Here is a 19,954-nt window from a genome sequence, read left to right on the forward strand (position 1 = left end):
GCCAGCCCTGCCCCACCCCTGTGCCACACTGCCCCCTGGACCCTGAATTTCACCAGGAAGGAGGTACTGTCCTGGGGGCCGCTGACAGAGCACGGCTCAGAAACTCAGGAGACCTCCCAAGGCCCACTGTTAGCAGGCACCAGAGACCCTCTACAGATGAGGACCAGAGCCATGTTGGCTGAAGGCAGCAGTGGTCCTCCAACCTCCTGCTGCTAGGATTCCCTCCCAGGGCCTGGGGATGAGGTCTCAGCTTTGTGCTCCATGTCAGTTACAGGGGAGGCCAGGTGACTCATCCAGAGCCACACAGCAGCAGGTAGGGATCTGACTCAGCTCCAGGCCTCGCTGCTGCCCATATGTTAGTGTTGACCAGCTTGGCTCCTCAACAGACTCCCTGTCCTGCCCTCACGCAGAGTCATACCGAAGACTCAGGGTGGGGAGGTAGGAGAACAGGATTTTAAACCAGACTTGGCCCCGGGGCTTCCTCACTCCAAGTGTTTCTTGTGATCTGACAAATCTGGGAAACAGCCCAGGATCTGCTCCCTGGGCTGCGGTCAGTCGGCTGCTGCAGTCCCCAAGGGATCAGGGGTCCCCGGAGCACTCGCGGGGCGGGGCCAGGGATGCCGAGCGCCGCCCTGTGCGCATCCCCGCCCAGGGGCGGGCCCTCACCTGGGCGGGCGGGTAGGTAGCTACCTGGTAACCTGGACTGGCCCGGGAGGCTCGGGCGCGCACAGCCGGCCGCGGCTTCGCTGGGGCCCGGAGACGCAGGCAGGGGCGGCCGCCGGCCCGACGCGAGGCCGTCGGGGACTCCTCCCGCTCACCATGGCCGAGAGACGCTTCAAGTTCCTGCAGAAACTCAACTTCTGGGGCCAGGGCCACCAGTACCAGGCGCTGGAGAGGGACGAGGTGGACACCCTGGTGAGTCTGGGCGACCCGGTGCGGGACGTGCGTCCCGACCCCGCACCCGCCCCAGTCCCCCTGCGCGCTGCGCCCGGGCTCCGGCGGCTTCCTCCCCCCGGCTCTAGAGAGAAGGTGTCCCTGCAGCAGCACCGCGCGAGCCACCTGCCGCGACAGCCCATTTTGCGGATGAGAAAGGGGCCGAGAGCCAGGGACCCAGCAAGGAACCTAAGCCAGGTTTCTGTGATTTCAGAGAATTCACTTCTCCGTCCGCAGACCCAGGCTGCTGGTGGGTTGTAAAAAGGCTACAGGAACCCAGGGCAGCGGGGATTAGAGGAATCTTTAAAAGGAAAAAAAAAAAGCCCAACTGTTGAGCAATAATAGTAAAAATTAAAGTGACCCCCCGCTTCTCTTCCTATATCATGAATGTGCTTTTAAAAATGGGTGCGTGGACTCTGAGCCTCCAGGGGCCCCTCGGATGAACTAGCAGGGTCCTAGGCCCCGGAGCTTCTCAGGGGGCCAACTGGCCCAGCTGACTAAGAAAGCCCTTCCTGCCACCGAACTCCAAGAGGCCGGGGTCCACCCCTTCCCTTTGCAAGCAGAGCACCTTACAAGATCCAAGGGCTGAGTTTAACTGGCCATTCAACACTGAAGCTTCTGGAAGTCCCTGAGCTTGATCAGGAGAAAGACACCCTGCAGTGGCCTTCTCACTAGTGAAGAGAACCTCAAGGTTGAATTTAATTTTTAATAGAAAAAAATCTGCTGAAAAATATTTGCAACTTTTAAATTTTTTTTTTTTTTAATCCCAAAGAATGCCAATAGTCAATACATTTTGGTTGCATGGTCCTTAAATACGTGTTCATTTACAAAGAGTAGGTGGTAAATCAGTGTTGCCGAGAGAGTTCTGGTGTTAGGTAGTAAGGACTGCAGACTGCGGGGACCCAGTCACTGTGATGAGGTGCGTGGGCATTGATAGGAACTGGTGTTGTGGTGGCAGTTTGCCAAAATCATTTCCCAACCACAACATTCTGTTGAAGGAGTTTGAAGTCATTTGCCAACACGGGTTGCCTTTTCTACTTTTCCTAATTTTTTTTTTTCCATCTTTTGATTTTAGCATCTGGCCGGGTATTTTGTAGGAACTCCTGATATTAGCTGGCTGTGATCAGGTTGTATAGGATATCCAGGAATTCAGGTACAGGGTCAGTGTAACCCAAACGGAGATGCTGGGTTGATCTCTCTGCCAGGTGGACTTCATTCCTCCAAAGCTTTCCAGAAGGGTCCCCCAAGGTGGGACAGGTCTCCCACCCAGCTGTGGACCCAGGTTCAGCAGCATCCTGAAGGACCCAGTGAGCCTTGGGTCATGGGATAACTCACAGTGTGGAGTCTCAGGGAGGCTTGGGAGGCACAAGGCCAGCTGAGGGGCAGATGTGCTGTCTCCAAAGGTGCTCAGCTCCTGTGAACACAGGAGACCCCAATAAAGGGGGATGGGGAGGGCGATGAGGGAGGGAGCTGGGAGGCACTGTCCTGCCAGGTGTCGGCTCCTCCTTGGCTCCCACACTTGTGCCCTCTGAACTCTCTTTCCAAGAAAGTTTGGAAGAAAAGTGTTGTTTGCCAAGGTGATCCCAGTCACTGTGACTCTATGAGCACCTAGCACACCACATCCTGGATGCCTCTGAGCTGCCCCTACACCTCCCAGCACTTGGCTCAGCTGGAACAGGAGCTACCCCTGAGCACTGGCTGGGGCTCCTCGAGGGCCGCTGCCTGCAGGTGACGTTTATTGCGGTGTGTGTGGACCCTGAGGCTCACAGGCACAGCTTTGCCAGGCTCTGGGCTGCAGGTGTGCACAGAACAAAGTCCACTGGGGAGGCCAACAGTCAGCAGAGAAACCAAGAGCTGTTTAATTTCCGACCTGGTGGTCTTGGCTGCAAGGAGAATTTAACAGCGGAGAGACTGGACGGGGGACAGGTGGCCAAGACAGGGAAGGTCCCCAGATAGAGGCATCGGAGGCCGAATTTAAGCACCGTCCTCCTGACTCCAGAGAGGGCTGCCCTGGCTACACTCAGGGTAATGAAAAGGAAGGTGTTTAAGAGACTCCTTGATTCTGTGAATGGAAAAAGCTTCTCTTTGCTGACCTGACATTAAGGGAAGGAGAACGTTGGACCAGAAATTCCTGCTTCCGGGATGACACACGGTGCCAACTCTGGGGAAGCAGTTTCTCCCCCAGGGCTCCGGTCTCTTCCCCGAGGCAGGCTTGGCTGGTGCCTGTGCTGCCCTCTGGGCTGCTGAGCCCATTCATCCCCCTGGGCACTCCACAGCAGGCCTGAGTTCCAGCAGATGGACACCTGCCATGGCACCTGCTCATCCAACCCAGATTCCCAGAACTTGCCCAGGGATGGGGTGCTGAGAAAGATGCACATACTCCCTGCCTTCAGGGCATCGTGCAAGTGGGCAGGGGTGGGTGCCGAGCCACAGGTTACAGTTGACCACAGTGACACAGGTACCTAGGAGCTGTCAAGGAGAAGTGATGTTTGGGATGAGTAGAAGTGGGGAGATGGGAGGTGGCACGGCAGGTGGTGGAGAGTTGGAGGGAGACCCAGGCTGCACACGTGGCCCCCAGATCCTTGCTAGGAAGAATCTGGGCTTCATCCCTAAAGTGTCAGGACCTCAAAGGGCTTTAAGTCAGGATGTGGCACTTGTCATTCAGAGACGTGCCATACATTAGGAGCATGTTACAGAACAGCACAGGCAGAGCTGTGTTTTACAAGATCACACCCGCCGCAGGGAGACAGAGTACGAGATGGAGTTCTGGGGGCTGCACACACATCCTTAGCCTGGCCTTGTCCACACTCAGCAGGAAGTATTTGTGATTCTGAAACTCGTGGACATCTTAAGGAAATGGCCTACAGGCCCCAGCATTGTCTTAGATGCATTGAAGTTTGGCTTTAATAAGAATAGGCAAAAACCTGCAATAAAAATAGCTGCATGCTTTTAACTCAGCTATAAAATAAAACCAAGTTTATAATAAAATTATAAACTACAAACATAACAACTTTATTTTAAGAGGACTGGTGATTTACTAAAATTCCACTGGTGATACTGGGTGGCTGGCTTAGTTATGTATTGCTGGATACCAGATTACCGTGTTGCAACCTGTGTTATCTCTTGGGAACCGTGGGCTCCGACTGGGTGCTGCCTAGTGAGTGCACCTGTTCCCCGGTCTTGCTGGCTAGGGCCATAGTCTCTCCTGAAGCCTACTTCCAGGCTCACGCCATGGCCATGGGCAGGCCTGTTCCCTTGCACGGGGGTCTCCCCGCAGGGCTGCCTGGGACACGGAGGTGGAATCTTCAAGGGCCGAGAGAGCATCCGTGAAGAGACGGGCACCACGGCGCTTTGTATCTCGGGGAGGGAAGGCGGTCTCCTGACTTCTGCCGTCCTCTGCTCATTGGAGCAAGTCCAGGCCCTGTCCACCCTCAACTGGAGGGTTCCACACTGTGCATGCATACGGGGTGGTCAGGGACAGGTGTTTAGGGCTGTCTCAGAGGCAGCCCTCCACAATGTGGAAAGAAGTATTTTTTGGATGATTTAGATAAAAAAGCCAAGCACGCCCGACCTGGAGTCTGCCCAAGCTCTCTGCTGTTGCTAGTGTTTCTGTCGAGCTCTGCTCTTTATTTGGACTCCTGAATCTTGACTTTGATAACCCTCCTGCCAAGATCATCTGTTTTCATGTTTCTGCACAAAATCACTTAAATAGGCCAGGAATTTGTTGCTAGTTTGGGAAGATCACCCTAAGTCCTGAACCCGCTGCCTGTCAGCAGGCAGCCTGCAGATCCTGGTCTGAAAGGCCACTTGGTCACTGCAGAACCGGCAGTCACCAGCAGGTGAGGAGAGCACTGGGCGCGCGGAGAGTGCTTCTTCTCTTGTGCTTGGTTGTGCTTTACACGTGGCGCTCACCGCAGGGCAGGGTTCTGTGTGAGGCCTGGATCTGAGCAGGCCCCTGCTGGTGACTCCGCCCTCCGCATTCAGGTAATTTACACTTGACTCACCAGTTCCACAACTGAGCTGTGGTGACCTGATCCTTCTGCTAGCAGCCTGTGTGGTTGTCACGGGTGTGAGCGTGTGCACTGTGTCGCATCACGGTTCTGAGTTATCAGCTGTGCAGCCCGGGAACTTCCGTCAGTGGGGTCTCGGGGAGCTCGAGGGAGGCCCTGACCAGTGTCTGAAGGCCTCGGAATCTGCACTCTCTTCCCACTGAGGATCGGCCAGAGAGAGTCAGCGGAACGCGCATTCAGGGGCCTCCCAATCCCAGAGCATTTGCAGGGTGTCTTGAGGGCTAATATGACTGGTGGCCTTGGCAGGGGCTGTAAGTGGCACTGCCAGGCCTGGACGCGGTTGCCCAGCTGGGAGGCAGGAACACGTTCCCAGCCACTGCCTGGGGCACACGGAGAGGAGGGAATGGGATGGCCAGGCCTCTCTCCTGCTGTTCTCCTGGGTCTGGGGCTTGATCTCCGTTCCTATAAGGACTCCAGCATGATTGGATTGGGCTCCACTGTAATGACCCTGTCAGGCCCTCTCTGCAGTCCAGGCATGTCCTGGGGTCCTGGCGTTAGGCCTCCTGCACAGGAATGGGTGGGGTGGAATGACAGCCCAGGACAGTTCCTTGGAGGAAATAGCTGGAAGGCTGTTTTTCTTGGGGGGCTGCGGCCACCGTGGGGGAATGTGTGGTTTTCTGTGGTGGTTGCAGAGCCTCCTGAGGTCATGCTCACTCTCTGAGTGCCTCAGGTGCTTGGTGGGGACAGCGCTGGCAGAGCAGCATTGCCGTGGGTTTCTGTTGGGCTTTGTTGACCAGCTGAGGGAGGAGGGCCCAGCAGAACACACGTGGTTTGGCCCAAGGTGGACCCGAGTGCAGACAGGGACAAAGCGTGAGATTCCTGAGTCTGGAGGGAAAGAGATGTGGACGTGGTCATGTGCTCTGGTCCAACCCCGACACCGACCTCCCTACTGGACAGTTCTGATTGTTCCACGTGTTGTCCCAGGACAACCCGTGTACTTCCCGGGAGCTTCCCGTATTTGGCTCCATAACTTGGGGCTCCATAAATGCAGGTTGAACCTGAATCTGGGAGAGGACCTGCCGAGGGCACAGTGCAAGTCCTTGAACCCCTTGGCCTGGATCCCCCTGGTGCTGTCCACCCACCTTCGCCCCCGCTTCCACACACAGATTGCAGGCAGGGGCTCCACTGCCCCGGGATTTCTCCCAAGGGTTCCTAACACAGAGCCATGCCTCTGTGTCCACAGTGGAGCCTGAACATGCGCCACTGTCACCATCCCGTCTGCAGACTCCACCCACGTGCTGCTCGATGACAGCAGAAGGACCATCCAGGGTGCATTGCCTGTGCTGTCCGTCTCCCACCCTCCCCTGGGGTGCAGTAGTCCCATGGGTCTGTCTTTCATGTCCTTGACATTCTTGAAGGTCACAATTTTGCAGACTGCCCTTGTGGTAGGACTCGGGCTATGCAATTATGGTGGGACTGCCATAAGGCGGTGCCAGGTCCTGCTCCTGCCTCTCAGGAGGTTGGGACGCTGCTGTCCCCTAGCCCTTGGCTGAGGTGGTGTCTGCCTGGTCCTCCTCCCCAAGGCTAGTGTGTCCCCTTCGCACGTAAGCATCTCAAGGGGAGACGGCTGAGAGTGTGTGGGTGTCCTGGCCTAGTCCCTTCCACCTCTGTCTCCGGGTGTGTGGAGGGCGCTTGCCCGACACCATTGCTGTCAAGTGTTGCCGAGTGGTTTCCAAATTCCACGTCCCTCTGTTTGCTCTCGTTCTGCTCTAAGAAACAGCCCCGCGGTGATGGCCGTTCACTCGTCACATCACTGTGAGCCCACGCCCTCTGTGATTAAACAAGGTCTGTCGCTGTCAATATGTACTCAGTGTGCTCACAGTGTCCCTGATTTGGCCGGCAGAGCCCGCTCCTGAGCCCTCTCGACTCTCCCGAGCACCCTTTGCACATGTCATCTCATCCCTTTTGAGATGCGAGGAAATTTCAGGTTTCCTCTGTCCCTTCGCTGCCCCAGCGGGAAGTCAGCCTCTGCTCCCGGGTGCTCTTTGCTGGAGGGAGCGTGTGCAGAAATCCAGAGCTTCCGGGGGCTGCCTTGGCCTGGGGGCCCTCTCAGAGGCGTGAACCCCGTCAGGCCTGTTTAGTTTTGTATCTGTGCTTCACTTTGGATCTCGACCATGGATTCCAATCCAGTAACTACGAGTCCACTCAGGGTTCTGGTGCGTTCGTAACTCCCTCCGCTGGATCCCAGCTGCCACGGGGCTCTTCCTGTGTGTAACCAGTCTCCGCATCCTGCCAACTACTCATCCATCCCCAGGGACCCTGGCCACCACAGCTCAGCCTCCTCTTGTCCCTCCTCTTGTCCTCTCCGAGCAAGACACACACTGTGGACTCCCTCCGCCCCGTGGGGTGTTCTTTGCTCAGGCTGGTGGCCCGGGGGCGCTCCTGCCCCGTTTGCTGCGTTTGGGATCTTGTTTCTCCTGAAGAACCCTGGGGCAGCCACCCTGAGTTCCTTGAGGTGCTTTCCTCCCTGCCTGCACCCAGAGCTGCAGCCCAGCAGGGGAGGGTCCCTACTGGGTGCTGCCCTCTGCCCAGCGTGCCCTCTGCCCTCCGTCATGGCCTTACACACTCTGTCCCTCCCAGAGCCCTTTCCTTCTCTGCCCCTCTCCCAGCAGCTCAGCCCCTCCTGGATGGGGGGTCTCTGCCCCTCCTCCCTTGGTGCTGCCCCCAGGCGTCACAGAACTGGTTTTCCCCCTGTGGTTTCGGTTCAAGAAGGCACAAAACACGGGGCTGGGGCTGGGGCTCAGTGGTGGAGCGCTTGCCCAGCCTGTGGGAGGCCCTGGGTTTGATTCTCAGCACCGCATACAGATAGACGAATGACGTAAAGGTCCATCAACGTCTAAAAATACATGAGAAAAAAAGAAGAAGAAGGCCCGAAACAGTGTCCTCCAGTCTCTGCCCTCCACCACCCAGCCCCGAGCCCAGAGACAGCCCAAGTCGCAGCGCCCTGTGGATTCCGCCCAAGGTCGGCCTGGCCCAGGCCTTGGCCTGCTGCTCTGCATAGGCCAGCGTGCTCGCGGTATCCTGGGGCTCCTTCTCCCCTCTCCACCTCCCGTCATGGTTCCACACTTGGGAAACGGGCCTGGCAGTATCCACTGAAACTGGACCCTGCCTGCCCTGTGGCCCAGCAGCGCCGAGCCGGGAATGTCCCAGGGGTTGTATCCTCCAGAACGTTCTCCTGGGAAGGGTCATGGCCGTGTGGGCTGTCACAGCCCAAGCTGGACGCGACCTATGTGCCAACCACACACAAGCCACTTGATAAACTGCGGTGTGCCTGTGCAGCAGGGGGCGTGGGACCCTGATGGCAGCAGAGAAGGACGCTTGCCCGGACTTCCAAGGCAGCCGAGCAGACCCTGTTGACAGAAGTCCCAGCGTCAGTCACCTCTGAGGACAGCAGGCAGGAGGGCAGCGTGCTGGGCGGGGCAGGCACGGAGCCGGGGGCTCAGAGAGCCGGTTCCTTCCAGGGCAGACAGGGGACCTGGCTCCTGCCTTCTGCAGCTTCTCCCCAACCCTCCTCTCCCAAGGACCTCGTGGTGACACTGCCCCAAGCCAGGACCCTCTCCCTTCCCAAGGTCCTCGATTTCATCAAGAGTCCTTTTCTCACGCCAAGCGACACGTTCCCAGGGTCCGGGTTGCTGTGCCTGGGCTTTGGGGTGGGAGGGGCTCGGAGTCCAGCTCAGCTCCTCTGTCTCCCTGCCTGTCTCCTGTCTCCCCCTCTGTGGCTCCTCGTGGAAGACCCAGGAAGGCGTTTCCCCCTCCATTTCTCCCATTTCCACAACACCCAACCCACCAAGAGGCTCCTCCTGTTTCCTAGAGCGGTGGCTGGAGCCCCCTGAGCCACCCACTTCAGCATTTCTTCCTCCGTGAGGTGGGCAAAAACCGCATCTGCCTCGAGGGAGGAGGAAACAGGTGGTCAAGGGTGTCTGGCACCCGCTGTCACCTCCTTAGTGTCAGAGGCCTGGGTGGGGTGGCGTTTTATGGTCGATGTCACCTCCTTAGTGTCAGAGGCCTGGGTGGGGTGGTGTTTTATGGCCACGACCTTCAGTTGGCTGCTGTTCTGCCTCAGGCCTTCTCCTTCCTTATCTGCCTGGCTTCTAGAAGGACTGTGGGCACCAGCTGCCTGGAGACGTCACCCACCCATGGCCTCTAGGAAGCAGAGGGGCCCCGCCCGGCTTGGTCCCCAGGGTGTTCCTGGGGCCCCGGGCCCTTCTCTCGGTCCCTGGCCTGTGCCCAGCCCTTTCTCTTTTCCAAGACGAAGGCCCTCAAGGGACCCAGTGGGTGTGACTTCAGCCCAGGCGTCCTGCACTCGGGCCACACGGAGCGCCCTGGGGGACTTTCCACACCTGTGGCCACTCCCCACTCCTCAGTGGGTCTGGCGTGGGCCACGGCAGGTGGATCTTCACAAGAGACATGCAGCAACTGTGGAATGCCCTGAAGGCCCAGAGGACCCGGTGAAACGCAGGCGCCAACCCAACCCGCAGCCCCGGGAGGATCGGGTCCAGGACGGGGCCAGAAAGCTGCATTTCTGAAAGGTTCTAGGTGATGCTGGCCTAGGCCCACACAGCAAGGACCACCAGAGTGACATGAAGCCAGGCAGCTGGCAATGTGTGCAGTTCACAGGTGTGTGCAGTTAGCAGGTGTGTGCAGTTGGCAGGTGTGTGCAGTTAGCAGGTGTGTGCAGTTCACAGGTGTGTGCAGTTTGCACGTGTGTGCAGTTGGCAATGTGTGCAGTTGGCGATGTGTGCAGTTCACAGGTGTGTGCAGTTCGCACGTGTGTGCAGTTGGCGATGTGTGCAGTTCACAGGTGTGTGCAGTTCACAGGTGTGTGCAGTTCGCATGTGTGTGCCTGGAGGAAGGCAGGTGTGTACCTCGTGGGTGTGCCTGTCCTGAGGTCTGCGGTGTCCTGCTCAGCGCAACCTCCGGTTGCTCCTGGTCATCATGACCCTGCGCTGCCCCCTTCCTGTTCACGGACCTACCAGCTGAGCATTGAGCAATTCTTGAAGGGCCAGGGCCGTGGGGCTCCCAGGCGCCGGGCTGCTCTCTGCCTCACGGCTCCTTCCAGAACCCAGGCCGAGCACTCTGGCCAGCCAGGGGCCCTGAGTCTCCCAGGCCTTGACTGCTTCTCGGCACCTCCCCACCTGTTCCTCCTGGGACAGAAGGTCCCTCTTTACCTCCCAAGCTTTCCCTGGCCCCCTTCCACCTCCCAGGTCCCACGGTCGTGAGCATCTCTCAGCTTGCTCACACCTGTGTGGCCCAATGGACACAGGACACACTGTCACATCTGAGTTTCAGGTAAATGACAACTAGATTTTGAGTGTACACATGTCCTGTGTGGTATTTGGCACACCTTATGCCAAAGAGTCAGAAAACACTATCTGTCCCCAGGGCCTGCGGGGGACCTGCTGGGCTCTTGAGTGCTGAGCCTGCCACCCTGTTCAGCACCCCAGTGAGCTCTGACCCTGGGTTCTGGAAGGAGCGGTGAGACAGAGAGAAGCCCGGGCGCCTGGGAGCCTCACGGCCCTGGCCCTTCAAGCACCTCTGGCTCCTAGGTGCCCTGCACTGGGCTCAGGTGTCCTGTTTACGATTTCCCATCCCATGGCCTCTGTGCCGTGGTGACCCCTCTGTGCAGAGGAGGAAGCAGGTGGCGTGAGGATTTGGAAACGCATCCCTGCAGCAGTGGCCGCCCCAGCTCCCTGGGGTGTAAGTCGGTGTCCAGGGGCATGCAGTCCCTGAGCAGTGGGAGGGCAGCGGGCCGGGCAGGGGAGGCCGCTTCCTGGGAGGCCCCGCGCAGCTCGAGCTCCTGTCCAGCCAGCCGTCTGTCGCAGGGCTGCCTTTGCCCTTTGTGTTTCCCTCGGGAGCCCTGAGCTGTGCGCTGGTGAAGCTGCTCTGAGGAGTCCCCATGTCCTAGATTGTCCCCTTGGGACCTAGGAAGGCCCTGCTCTGCTCTACCAGCCCCAGCTGCCCACAGAGTCTGTTTGCTGCAAACAAATAATACCTCAGGGTCATAAAGGGAACCCAGAGACCAGAAGGTCACGTAGGGCAGGGTTCCATTTATATGAGAGGTGCAGACAGTTAAATCCTCACAGTCAGAAAATAGACCCGCGGTTGCCAGGAGCTGAGGGAGGGGCCGATGGGGGAGAAGACTGCGTGATGGGTACGAGGTGGCAGGGCGAGGTGGCGTCTGTGGCAGCGTGTCGAAGAGGGTGTTGTATCCTGAGAGCGACTGGAGTCTGTCCCGTGTTTCCAACTGTGAGGGGGTGCACTCGGGAGGTTGTGCACTGCGGGGGGGGTGTGCACACGCACACCTGTGACATTCAGTGTCACTCTGGATCCTGCGTGAAAAGTGAACGGGGTATAGTTATGGCCAGAAAGAACTGGAAAGACCAAGAACAGGTGGGGCTGGGCCCAGGACCCCCCAGGGTGGTGGGGGCAAGAACCAAGCACTGCGGTTGGCCCAGCAGAACCGGGTCTTGAGAGCTGGGGAGCCTGGCTCAGTGTGTGACCCTCATCTTTCCTTAATGTGCAAGGAGCACATGCTGCTGATGTGAGAAGTAGCCCCAAGAGACAGGAGCCTGTTGAATAAGCCCGGTCCTCACAGCTGCGCTTCCTGGTTTGGGGTTGGGGAGGAGATGATTGGCAAGGAAGAAAGAGGCACTTGCAACTTCTATTCCAGCTACAGGAAGAAATTGGTCAATACCCCTCCACCTTTCCTCCTTCCCAGTTTGCAACAGCCTGCTGGAAGAGGAAGAGATGACTATCGTGTCCTGGATGGCCAAATACTGGGAAGGGTTGCAGAACCACCTACCCTGTCCTGATTCTGAGGTCCCTCTGTGCTATCAGAGCCACCCAGAGCCTCCGGGTGTTCCCTGTGGTCCCTTCCCAGGCCTTTGGCACCCCACAGAGAATACGCAGACTCCCAGAGCGTGGCTGTGAACCCCGACTCTCCTCTTGGGTTGTTTTTAGTGTCTCATAGAACCAGGCTGTGATACCACCTGTTGTCAGCAGGAGGCACTCTCTACAACACGGTGTCTATGTGACTGAGATTCCCATTGGCTCAAGGTCCCAGTTCTCAATATGAAAATCGACACCCTGCTCGGCGGCCTTGCGAGTTCTGTTCTGTTAAATAAGTTTGCTAAAAACAGAGGCACCAGTAATAGCCCGTGACTGAAGCAGCACGGCTGTCCGTCCACAGGGGGATCATAAAGACGTTGTGATCTGCTCGCCAGGGTCCACACCGAGCACCCTTGGAAATGGGCAAGCCAAGGCTATCTGCAACATCAGGCAGCACCCTCAGTAATGACCCTGAGTAAGAGGCCAGGCATGGAAGAGTATGTCTGTCACGTGTCGCCCTTTCTGTAGGGTTCACACCCCAGCCAAAGCCTCCTGTGGTGATGGACAGCGTGAGGGTGGTCTCCCCTCCGGTGGGCGGCCTCAGGAAGCTGCTTCCAGGCGGCGACTGTCCGTCTCTGTAGGAGGCTGGTCACGTGTGACCTGTGTGTGAGATTCAAGCTGTTCAAGGACAGGCACTTCCCCCGGGCATGCTATGCTTTAAAAAGGCGCCTCGGTGCCACAGTCCCCCTTCGCTAACAGTGACCTGCTCTTCCACAGATTGACGGGCCACGTGAGCTAAAAGCCTCCGAAAAAGAGAGGTCGGTCCCCGCTCTGCCACCCAAGGAAGCATGCCAATGCCACAAAGAGGACCTGGCCAGAGCGTTTCACGTAAGAATCGACCCTTCCTCTGACGCCCGTCGTGACAGGTTCTGAGGCTGAGGGCGGCACAGAGCCCCCCAGAGTGCTCTGAATTTCTTTCTTGCATTTCATCTTTGTCACACTGTTGGGAAGTACTGCCTCCAGGTGGAGTCTCATCAGTGCTACTGCCACTCGATGACCCTCCCTGGAGGCCCAGTGTCCTTCCACACTCGAGGGTCTGGGGGCAGACAGTCAGGGCCACAGCGCAGCGCAGGGCGGGCCCAGGTGTGGGGTCTCGGCACCAGCTCTCCACCTCTGGAGTCCCCCCTCGGTCGGTTATGATCCCTGGAATCGCCAGATACTCAGACCCGACCTCACGGGAGCCTCAGTGCATCGGAACCCCCAGCCTGCAGGACCGCGTGGCCCCCGGGGAGCTCCCCTTGGGGGCTGTGAGCCGGGCTGGCTTCACTTCTCCCATTTCCTTAGAAAACTGAACAAAAGCCGGGCAGGTGGGCACACCCGTCGTCCCAGCAGCTTGGGAGGCTGAGGCAGGAGGATCCCAAGTCCAAAGCCCGCCTGGGCAAGTGAGTGAGACCCTGTCTCAAAAGAAAACTAAAAAGGGATGAAGGTGGAGCTCAGTGGTGGAGCACCCCAGGCTCAATTTTAAAGGGCACGTGTCACCATTCAAGGAAGCTGGAAGTCACTGTTTCGGGCCAGCCTGTTCCCGGGAACCCAGAAGTCTGTCCTGAGCCCTGCAGGCGCTATTCACAGGAGAGGAACTATTTTCTTCCTCTCCTGTCTTTTCCCACCTGCTTTTCTTGCCCTATTCAGAAGAACCAAGAAGTCAGTCCAGTTCCCCTGTTGCCACCACGGGCAGCTTCCTTGTTGACCTTTTAAAACAAGGAAACTTTGCCACCGGCCGCCCATCACCACTGCCCCACGTTATCAGTGACTCTTAATTAGCTCTGTTAGTTTAAGTGACGAGCTCTCAGGAGCATCTGGCACCGTGAATGCACAAGACGATCCTTTCAGCAACGGTCTGTTTTCATGACTCTGGTGGCAGTGGGACACGTGGCGTGACGCTCTCTATTGCGCCACTTGCAAGCCTACGTTTTAGTGTTGGGACCCCTCACGCGGTATGCAGGGTCAGTGTTCTCCATCTTGGAACCGGTTTCATCTTGCAAGGTGGAAACTGTCCCTATCAAGTGCCACCCCACCCCCAGCAGCCGCCACCCTCTTCCGCCTCTGAATCTGACATGGTGGAGTCCTACCGTGTCCTCCTAGCCCTGGTGTCTTTAGTTACCTGACCCCTCAAGGTCCATCCTTGTAGCACAAGTCAGAATCTCCTTTCTTTAAAGCCAGCTGACCCTCACTGCATGTGCACCCCAAGACCCATCTTCCAGCCACCCGCCCGTGGGCAGGGGGTCGCTTACGTCTCTGTGTGGAGTGCGGTGTGCAGACCTCCCGGAGACCCACGTCCAGTTTTCTTGGTGTTTGGACCTGGTAGTAGGATTGCATGAGCTAATTCTATGCTTAATTTTTGGAGGAAATCTCAGGTTTCTTTCCCAAGGCTTATGTTTAAACTCAGAAAAGCCCTGCTTCTGCGCTCCTCCATTCCACACCCTTCTGCAGTCCCGTTTGCTGACGCTGGGGCCCAGTGCCCTCTCCCGGCGGTCATCGTAGAAGGAACCCTGTGGTCTCTCTGAAAAAGTCTGTGCCTGTCCCTGCCCACTCTGCCCCATCTGCTGGGGTCTCTGAATAAGTCCCCTCTCTTCTGGGGATGACCCCACCCTCCTCGTCCCTGCGGAAGTGGCTGGCTTTCCCATGGGGTCTCCAGCTGGGGCTCCTCGGTCCTGGCGGGACCCTCTGTGAGCTGGTGCTGGGCCGGCCCCTTCCAGGTGGACTTGGACAACGGACTGTCGGAGTTTGCAGTGACGCAGCGCAGGCTGGTCCACGGCTGGAACGAGTTTGTGGCTGACAATGCGGAGCCCGCGTGGAAAAAGTACCTGGACCAGGTAGGCCCACAGGTGCCCGGGCCAGGCAGGTGGGGCCTCCGGGCACTCTGTAAATATTGACCGAAGGTGTCTTGGACAGGCCCTGCCTGGGGCTGGGGTGGGTGCTCTATAAGATAAGCAGTCTCCCACCCCCCTCCAGGCTGCTGAGCTGGCAGGAGGCGCCCTGAGTGGTGACCAGAGGCCCAGCGCTGTGATCGTGAAGGATATTGATGACACTTGGGGCTCCTGCTGTGGCCGGGCCCACTTGGTCCCCCTCCTCCTCGTTTTGCAGAGGGGAGAGTGGAGGACAGAGAAGCTGACCTCTTCCCCGGGGTGTAGGGATGTCAGGTGCCCTGCTCAGTCTGAATCCCATGGAGATAGACAACAGGCAGTTTGGAGGTGTGTCCGTCTGTCCCACTGGACCTCACTACACTTCTTGACTGGTCCTGGTTCGTCTGAGATTCACATTTAACTGGGTGTCCCATATTTTATCTGGCAAACCCGACCCTAAAGTCACACAGAGAGGAAGGGGTGACGCTGAAGACACAGCCAGGCTCTGGCTCCAGAACGCTGGGTCTTGGCTGTAACCTGGTGCTGACGAGCCAGCAGGAAGCGGGGACGGGGGACAGAGCCTGCCGTGGGCTCCAGGAGGTCAGGAGACCCGTCGACAGGCAGCTTCCCAGAGGCCTTGGGGACGGGGTGGCCTGGTTGCACCCCCTCACCCCTCCCCACTCCCTGGCTCCTGGGCCCCTGGGCTCAGCTCCTTCCCACTGGCCCCATGTTGGAGGCTCTGCGTGGGCAGTTCCGGGACCAGTCGCTGTCCTCACAGCATTCTCCATCTCCTGTCCTTGGGGCCCCTGCTGCTCACTGGGTCACTCTTGGGGCCCTGAGGGTGAGCTTCATGGACGCACTCTGGCACCAAAACAGGTTCCCAGCCGGCGGGTGACGGCGGCCCCCAAGCCTCCAGAATCCCAGTGTTGGGAAGAGGGAGCGGGTCCTCTTTCCCTCCCACCAGGGGCTCCCGGGGTCCTGGACTCAATTCTGTCTGTCTGTCCAGCTCCTGCTGTGCGCCAGGGGTCCGCCTCTGGTGACAGGGACTCTCCCCCTCCTGAGACAGCCTTCTGCCATCTCCTGGGTCACCAAGGGGAATTGGGCCCTTATGGACCCAAGACATAGGGCCCCGGGGTAGGGAGATTGGAGTGGGACGGCCGGGGCTGGCCGTGTAGCTCAGCGGAAGGGCGCTTGCCTGCCTGTTCCGTTTCTAGCACCACAAAAACAAAACGAAACAAAAAATCATGGATTAGAATCGGATGGCCCGGGTCGAATCCCGGTCTCCAGTCGGTAGCTTTGGACGAGTTACTCAATCCCTCTCCCGTGGACCTGAGCTTTTCCTGGTGAGAAAATGAGAGTGGTAAATGCCGACGTCGTGCAGTTTACCAGGAAGCAGGCTGGCACCGTCCGTGCGCGCTGGAGCTCAGCCCAGCCTCCTGCCCCTCCGCACGGTGGCCCCCTCCCTGGCCAGGCACAGCCGTTCGGCTGGAATCAGGCTGTTCTCCGAGACGTGGGTCCTGGCCACTCCGTTCCTTTGATGCCTCGGTGGCTGAATTCCAGCCAGGGATACTCGAGGGCACCTCGTCCTGAGCCGTTTCCCCGCCTGGAACACGGCGCTCCGTGGCGGGTTTGCTAGAGTTGGGGTCTGACAGAGCCGACCCACTGCCCTCGGGTGCTGTGTCCCTGAAGTGGCGCTCAGAGGCCCCCAGAGTGAGCGGGTGGTCTGTTTGCACACGGAGGCCGTCCCCCTCGAGAGGAAGGCTGTAGTTCTGTCCCCTGAGGTCTGTCTTGGACACGGTGGTGCAGGTCTCGGGGTTTTGTGGGAAGTTCTGCTGCTGTCCTGGCTGCCGACCGCACTTCCTGGGGTCAGCGGTGGGTGTGGGGCTCACGGGCCCTGGCTGCGAGGTCCTCTCTGAAGGTGTGAAGAGGCCAGCCCAGCCCTGGGAAGGAGGATCAGCAAACTTCCCCTTGGGTCAAGGCCCTGATCTGGGGCCACTCTCTGGAACTCAGGTGGCCACTGTCCTGTGCTCAGTCGGTGGTGACCTTTCCTAGTCAGTCTGGCTCTCCCGGTGGTCGCCACTTATAGATACCTACTAGGTGCTGGCCAGTGGGCAGGCCATGTACCCTCATGGCCACATACGTCGCCAGCCAAGAGCGGGCTGAGGCCTGGCGAAGTCAGGGGCTGCGGGAGGTTCTGGGTCACGGCAGAGGCTCTCAAATTCCTGAGACCAGACCCAGCATGCCACACGTTCAGACCAGTTCTGGGTCCTGAGAGGACGAGGGACCTCAGGACGGATGTGGGCTGAGTCCTGGGGAAACGGCTTGTGGCAGTCAGTGGAGGCGGTGGGTCGGATCATAGAGAATCCAGCTGAGAAGGGGAAATGTCTTTGTGCTGCGCCTTCTTAAAGGGTCATAACAGTTGGGGTGGCCAGCTTAGGGCTGCTGGCACGCCACCCCCAAAGAGCTCTGTCCCTCGTGCAGGGGAGAAGCACAGGGGGACCCTGGGGGTGAGGGTGGGCTTGGAGCCCTTCACACACCCCTCTGGCACGAAGCTGAAGCGCTTCTCTTGAGCAGCAGGAGTGACACATTTGATCCCATTTCCCTTTGTGCCTTGGCTGTTGGGAAGCCCAGAGTCCAAAACGTAGCCCAGCTTTAAACCACCGTGACCTGCTCTGACACTCGGACTCTCCTCTGTCCTGACCTTTGCCTTGCTCTTTCCCGCCCCGTGTCTGGGTGCTGGAGCGTGTGCTTCCTGTCACTCCTCTGTAACGTGAGCCTCCGTCGAGTGTCTGTAAAGTGAAGGGGCAGATACAGAATCAGTAAGTGAACGTGCTTGGGGGACCTTTGCGGAGCGCCTGTTCAGAAGGGGACATCATCGCAGCCTACAGAGGCAGTTGCAGGAGCAGATTGGTGTCCAGGCTAGGGTGCTTGTGATGTCCAGGGCTGGGGGTCTGTGTGGCCGTGGTGGGCCGGGCTTGCATCCTGCCCTGGGTCCCGACCTGGCCACGTGGAGAGGTGGAAGGTGAGACCGAGGCTCAAAGGCGGGGCCAGGGTCTGGCTGGGGACAGCATCAGGATAACCCTCAGAGGTGGACTTTCAGGCAGGGAGGACCTGGGCTTGGGTGGCCCCTCCTCCAGCTCTCGGCCTTGCCTGAAGCCCGAGTCTCCTGCTGTCCCCGGGTGAGAGGTGAAGAGCCTGCCTGTCCCTCTCGTGTCTTGCAGTTTAAGAACCCCCTGATCCTGCTGCTGCTGGGATCTGCCCTGGTGAGCGTCCTCACCAAAGAGTACGAGGATGCGGTCAGCATCGCCATGGTGAGTGTGCGGCGTCCGGCTCCCGGCCGGGGCTGCCCAGGGCGGCCCGTCTCCACTCCCAGGGGGAAAGAGCTGGCTGTGAGCCAGAAACACAAGTGGACAGAAAGAAAGCCGGTCCACGCCTGCTGTCCCCGTACCGAGGCGCCAGCTGGCCGGTCCTCCCTGGGCGGACACGAGGTGGCTAGGAGGAGGGGGCGGTGGGCGCCTTCCCCTGGCCCTGGGGTGGGAGGGCTGATGGTGAGCTGCGCGGGTCCACCCTACCAGGCGTGGCTGCCCCGGACCCACCACCCTGAGATAACCCCTTTTAAAAAGTAAGGTGCGCCTCGTAAAAGTTTTTATTCAGGCGAGAGTCACATAAACCCTGGGGCATTTTAAAGTGACCGGTTCAGAGGATCATAGTCCACTCACTTCATTGTGCAGCTGTCACCTCTGTGGAATTCCAAAGCTCTTTCCTCAGCCCCAGGGGGGACCTGTCCCTATCAGCAGTCCCTTCCCGCTGCCGTCCCCTGAACCTGGTGACCACCAGCCTGCCTGGTCCTGGGGTCGGCCTGGTCCTAGGAATGGAGCCACGGTGTGAGAGCTGCTGCTGGCCGCCCTTGGTGGCTGGCTCCCACTTTCTGTCTGTGCAAGTTGTTCTTTTAAAATCAAATGCAGATCCGTCCCACGCAGCCCAGCTTCTGTGTAGGGGGCTGCGGTTCGACCCTCCTCTGCAGGCGTGGGACCCGTCTTCCACGTGTCATCAAGAGCAAAAATGGCAGTTTACAAAAGAAGATGCCCGTGTCACACGATGTCATGTTGTGTCTATGCAAAAAAAAATCTAGATGGGGACCCTATCAGGGTGGGATCTAGTGGGATTTTTCTGATCTTGGTGGAGGTGGGAAGGGACCCTGTCTGTTTCCTGAATTTCCACACAGTGAGCTTAATTCATGAAAGGAAGTAGGTCTGGAAGGCCCGGCCTCCTGGCCTCCGGGCCTCCCGGCCTCCCCGGCCTCGCTCATGCCTGTTTCCTCCCCCCAGGCTGTGCTCATTGTGGTCACTGTGGCCTTCATCCAGGTGTGTATTTCCAGGCCCTGGCAGGGTGACCTGGGCAGGGGGTGCTTGTGGAGCGCCCCTCTTTGAGCAGCATGTCCAATGTGATTCCTGCCAGGAGTATAGGTCAGAGAAGTCTCTGGAAGAACTCACCAAGCTGGTTCCCCCAGAATGTAACTGGTAAGTCTGGGCTTCCCTGGACCCTCAGGCTCATCCCAGGAGCCCGGGGGCGGGGGGGGGGGGCTGGCAAGCTCAGCAGGTGCTCCGCAGAAGTCCTCTTCTTGTGCTGTCCATCTGTCCATCGGGAGACCCATATCCCACTAGGAGTTACGAGACCTGGTCTCTGTCTCGACAGATGGTGGCTGTGTGGCCTCGGGCATGTTGTTCAACCTCTCTGGGCCTCAGCTCCATCATCGATGTATAAATCGGGGTTCTCAGCCTGGGGGGCTACAGGGGCAGGAGTGGCTTTGGGTAGAGCCCGGGGAAGCAGTGGATCATAGTCCACTCACTTCATTATGCAAGTGTCACCTCAGGGGAGAGGGAGGGAGGGGCTGCTGGGTTCTCAAAGGGTGACTCTGAGGAGGTTCGGACCCAGGGCCGGGTACTCCTGGCCCGCAGGTCAGCCGCTGGCCTGAGTGGCCCGGGAGTGTGAGCACGGGGCGTTTGCTCAGCAGCCCCCGGGGCCTCTTGCCTGCCTGGACGCTCCCAGCTGACAAGTGCTGTCCCGCTGCGCTTACCAACGATGTCCAGAGGAAAAGACTGTCCTTCCTGGGCTGAGTGCAGCGTGGTGCTGTAGAAGCTTCCAGAAAGGTCCTAGACCTCACGGCCCAGCATCCCCCGCAGCATGTGCCTGCCGAGGACTTCAGATGCGCTGGGTGAC

At 58.7% G+C, this 19,954-nt stretch overlaps 1 protein-coding gene across 1 annotated transcript in view; it reads left to right on the forward strand.

Moving 5' to 3' along the window:
• The first annotated feature begins 819 nt into the window (after positions 1-819).
• Positions 820-19,954, forward strand: part of Atp2c2 (ATPase secretory pathway Ca2+ transporting 2) — a 46,587-nt gene continuing 27,452 nt past the window's right edge. Inside the window, exons 1-6 of the mRNA XM_076837585.2 lie at positions 820-915; positions 12,609-12,719; positions 14,588-14,704; positions 17,956-18,045; positions 19,063-19,098; positions 19,193-19,254. Of these exons, the coding sequence (XP_076693700.2) occupies positions 820-915; positions 12,609-12,719; positions 14,588-14,704; positions 17,956-18,045; positions 19,063-19,098; positions 19,193-19,254 (512 nt within the window). The remainder of the gene's footprint in view (positions 916-12,608; positions 12,720-14,587; positions 14,705-17,955; positions 18,046-19,062; positions 19,099-19,192; positions 19,255-19,954) is intronic.

Source organism: Callospermophilus lateralis, chromosome 18 (genome assembly GCF_048772815.1).
Source record: "Callospermophilus lateralis isolate mCalLat2 chromosome 18, mCalLat2.hap1, whole genome shotgun sequence".
NCBI classification, from domain to species: domain Eukaryota; kingdom Metazoa; phylum Chordata; class Mammalia; order Rodentia; family Sciuridae; genus Callospermophilus; species Callospermophilus lateralis.